This window comes from Pteropus alecto, unplaced genomic scaffold, assembly GCF_000325575.1.
Source record: "Pteropus alecto unplaced genomic scaffold, ASM32557v1 scaffold206, whole genome shotgun sequence".
NCBI lineage: Eukaryota > Metazoa > Chordata > Mammalia > Chiroptera > Pteropodidae > Pteropus > Pteropus alecto.
In genome coordinates this window covers 99,606-104,220 of record NW_006438906.1, presented here as the reverse complement: position 1 = coordinate 104,220, position 4,615 = coordinate 99,606, and the positions used below count along the sequence as shown (strand labels likewise).

General features: G+C 46.6%; 1 protein-coding gene across 1 annotated transcript in view; it reads right to left on the bottom strand.

Moving 5' to 3' along the window:
- GBA2 (glucosylceramidase beta 2) overlaps positions 1-4,615 on the bottom strand; it is a 10,948-nt gene that overhangs the window by 4,053 nt on the left and 2,280 nt on the right. Inside the window, exons 2-5 of the mRNA XM_015592613.2 lie at positions 3,115-3,206; positions 2,693-2,808; positions 496-714; positions 1-194 (exon numbers count right to left, since the gene is read on the bottom strand). The exon at positions 1-194 is cut by the window's left edge and continues 61 nt beyond it. Coding sequence (XP_015448099.1) covers positions 1-194; positions 496-714; positions 2,693-2,808; positions 3,115-3,206 — 621 coding nt within the window. The remainder of the gene's footprint in view (positions 195-495; positions 715-2,692; positions 2,809-3,114; positions 3,207-4,615) is intronic.

The window sequence follows — 4,615 nt, the reverse complement described above, 5'->3', positions numbered from 1 at the left end:
GGATGATGCAGCAACAACCCCTGTACTGTCTCCCCGTCACGCTCCAGACAGAAGGGCTCATTCCACAAACCCCCTGAGGCATCATCTCCACCTCCCAATCCATTTCGCATGGAGAACATGATGGACACATCCAGGGCTTCGTCCCCTTCATTTTCCACATCCCACACAAAGATTCCTACAGGTAGACTGCTGTCCTGGGAGCAAAAGATCAGATTCAGTCCATGTATACCCTCCTGGGCTCACACCCCAGGATCAATCCTTGGCACCAAGGATTTGACTCAAATACTCCCAAATATACTCTCTCATCTTCCACTCGCATCTCTTCATATTCCCAGGCAGGCTGTCTACCATGAGACAGAAGACCAGTTGGACGGAGGTCCTGGGAAATCAGCATGATGTTCATGCACCAGCCCCTTCTTTCACAGGTCATGGAATTTCCAGCAGAGAGAGATCCCAGGGAAGGGAGGACAATGGGAGGAAACACGGGGATCTCACCTGGTAGTCATGGGGCAAGATGGGTGTGATCTGGCGGCAGGTGAGAGTGACCTTCTGTCCAGGAAGCTGATAGACAGTCCAGGCTCGGGGATAGAGAGCGTGGTAGAATGCAAAGTACCCACAAAGGCCCCAGTTCCAGCTGCGCAGGACACTTGGGCGCTCCACAGACAGGACTTGCTGGTACACAGTCCGTCCTTCCCGACGCAAGCACACCGTGAACTAAACCAAGAAGGAAGAGAGGCTACAACAAGGTAACCCACAGGCACCTCAAACTAGTCTCCCTCCTCTCAGAGTAGCTCATCTTCCAGAGCCTGCAATGGTTACCACTGCTTCACAGCCTCACTTATTCCCCAGGCCTTTCTCTCAAGCTTAGTGAGTCACCACCAAGTCCTGCCTCTCTCTATCTCTCTCCCAGGCTTCCTCTCCCTTCTCACTACTGAGGTCTTAATGGCTATAATCCAGGACCTCACTGTTTCTGCTTTTACCTCTGCCCCTTCTCATCCGGGTATCAGTAACCTGTATGTGAGTCTGTATTTATGTTTTTCATTGACTCCCCAGGGATCTCAGCTAAAGTCTAAACTCTTCTACCTGACTTTCAAGGCATTCTTGATCTGACCTCTCCCTGTCCTTCAGACTGATTACCTATTTAAGCACCTATATTCTGGTCATATCAAATACTCATTGTTCTTGAGCACACTACATTTCCTCCTCCGTGCCTTTGCTTATGCTCATTCTCCGTCTGGTGAAATTACCCGTCCTTCAAGGCTTGGGTCGAATGCCATCTTCTCTCCTCAAGCAGTCAGTCATTTCATTCTCTTGCGTATCCCCTACCCCTCTAGTCCAGTGTGTTATAATGTGTTTATTTACGTTCTGACTCCTTGATTGCTCTTTTGGGTTCCTTGAAGGCAGGGACCCTAATTCACTGAGTTCCCTCTCTCCAGCTATGACTCCCACATCAGAGTCAGACAGAGTTGGCCTGTGTAGGGAGAGAATGGGCAAAGTCTGCAGCAGTGTCTTTTTTTTTTAGTGTACTAGCTGTCCCTCTCATTTTGGCACTGACATGGTCTCACAGTCTTCATTTCCTCAAAGTCCTATTCCCTTAGTAAAAATTTAAAATTATGTTTTTGGAATAGTAGATAATGGTTAAGACCATGGGCTCTTAACCACAGAAAGAACTGAATCCCAGTGCTTCCGCTTTACCAACCATGTGACCTTGGGGACTTTACTCACTTCTTTGGATCATAGTTTCATCTGTAAAATGGGTATAATCATGATACTTATCTTATAGGATTGTCTTTAAATATTAAATATTATACAAAAAGCCTAGCACATGTTAAGCATGCAGTAATTACTTTAACTGAGGCGTCACAATTCTGGAAGGCATTCCCCTCAGGATACCTAAGGGATGAGCCAGAGAGGAAGCTTGGGGCACTGGGCAGGGCTGGTAAACCTAACTAGGAAGGGCACTGTCATTAATTGGACTCAAGGTCTGCTAGTCATTTCTGCTTTGAAGATGAGCTGAAAGCTAGAGGCATCCCTTAAACAGGAAATAAGAACTTGGTGGACAACTCAACATGGGAAGTCACTAGGGAGATAATGATGAAAGGTAGAGCACATGCCTCTGGCAGTCCAAGGCCCAGGTGTGATGAAAGAACAGAGGAAAAAGAAGCCTCAGAAAAGGGAAGGCTAGAGATCGATGCCTGGTATAGGAGGGGCTTCCTAGGCCCTCAGCCAGAGAGACCTCCAGAGGAGGAGCTGGCCTCTGGCATCTAGCTGGCAAATCAGAGTGAGCAGTGGGTGCTCTATGCATCTTTTCCACCCCCCATGCATTTGTGGACTTTTGGTTTTGCTTTCCCTTCTGGACCTACCATATGTTCTTTGAACTAGGTTAAATGGTCTGAGAATTCTCTGCACTCTCTGTGGCTGGGTCCTGGCCCAGCTAGTGGAGCTGGGGCAGCAAAATAGGAGGCATTTACTAGTGAAATGGAGGGCAAAGGGGTGCTGCAGCTGTTTACTCTTTTAAGAAACATGTGTTCTGTGAGTGTCTCATTCCTAGAGTACATCCTAGCACAGAGAAAGCATCCTGTAAGGACTTATTAGACTGAATCACATACACATCTATCACATTCTGTAGCCAAGACACCCTTCCTGGCCTGAGGAGGTACTGTCCTGGACTTCTCCACCTCCTGGCTCTTACTTGGTCAGCAATGACTGTCCGGTGCTGGTACATGCCAGGATTCAGTTGCCAACGACAGAATTGGCCTCTCCAGCCTCGGGTGATAGTGCCTCCCCCGATGCCACCCAAGGGACAACCTAGAGAGAAAATGAGGATCATTACTGGGGCATGGGGAGAGGAAAACAAGCCCACTTCTCACTTTCCAGACTATAAAGATGGGTTCCTCTAATAACCATGGGACTATCAAATCAACATGTTGTCCACCTTAAACTTACACAATGTTATATGTCAATTATATCTCAATAAAGCTGGAAAGGAAAAAAAAAAACCTCGGGAGTGGGAGCCGTGCAGCTTGCCTAAACTGCTAGCCTCTTTGCCTAGCTCTGCAGTAAACCTGGAGGCTGGGCCATTCCTGAACTGGGCAGGGCTGGGGTGAGGCTCACCATAGATCTGTTTCAGGGGTACAGAGTTGATGAGATCAATGAAAGGTTTCTTCTTCTCCACCTGGGTCTTCCGGTACCACCACTGCAAGTACCTGAGGAGCAAGAGGCAGTCTGAGTGGAAGGGGAGGTGGGTGGTGTCTCCTAGACTTTAGTCACCTACCTCTTTCTGCATATCCAGCGGTGATTTCCCATTAAATGTCCCAAGGACCCATTACCTTTGGTTCTAAACCTCTCCTCCTCTCAACTTCTCTACTGTTTAAGGTCTCCTCCTCTTCCCAGTCACCCAGCTCACAGTATGAAACTGTCTTTGTTTTTCTTCTCTATTCTCAAGAGCTTTCTGATCTTTCCTCACCTCTAACTCCACCACCACGGCTTTCGCTTACCTCAGGAGTTTTTGTCTGAGGTGCTGAAAGGGCCAGTTACTGACCTACAACCCCGACAATAGGCACAGGCTGCTAGGAGAGCTTCTTTTTAAAATGATTTTTTTCCCGATTATGAAAGATGAAAATTTGTGGAAGGGGAAAAAAAGTCCCACTCACCGACAACCAGTGTTGACATTTTGGGGTATTTCCTTTTTTTTTTTTTTTTTTTTAAGTTCAAGATTTAAACAGTATGCTTTGTGATTCTGCTCTCTCATAATATCTCAGTAAAGCCTTCTAAAAATCCCAGCGTTTTCCTGGTCTTGTCACAGCTCTATCTCCAAAAAGCAAATGATTCTGTGTGGGATTCAAGGCTCTCCCATCCGTCCCAGGCCATCTTCTGACCTTACTTTCTACAAATTCCCATTCTGGGTGGGTCCTCACTAAGCAACTCTTGCCCTGCGAGACTCTCTCCCAATTCTTACCCAGCTATTTTATACCCACTATGCAAGCATGACACTTATAGCCACGTAATTGTAGAATTAACCCCTCTGGACCTCAGTTTCCTCATCTGCACAATGGGGATACCTCCTGCCCTACCTACCTGCGTACCTACCTAACTCATGGACTGATTGAAAGAACAAATAACATAATAGATAGGAAAGGCATAAAGTAGAATACTTCTGTCAGGTATGATCATTACTTGTATACACACTATCTCAATTCCCAATCAGACACTGTCCTGTTATTTCAGGGTTCCTCGTGTGAGTCTAGCATAATTTTAAGTTCCTTGGGGAATGGGACAGTGACAAAGACTAGTTATTTTTCATCACTTCAAGCACAGGGCAGAGCACATGGTCTACAGTCAATAAATATTTGCCAGATTTACAAATGAATGTACAAATAGTGGAGCATAAGAGAGATGAACAGAGATAGGAGCAAGAGGAGAAATGTTGGGGTGCATGTGGTGGGGACATTGAGGTTAAAGAATAGGGAAGGTATATTCTAGAGGGAAGGGGAGATGGAGGGAAGACAAAGGATGAAATGATGGGAAGGCAGAAAATCCTTCCTGCCAGCTTAGAGGAAACGGAACTTTGAAACTAGAGGCCAGAAAAGATTGGTGAAGGGAGGGAGAGTGCAGC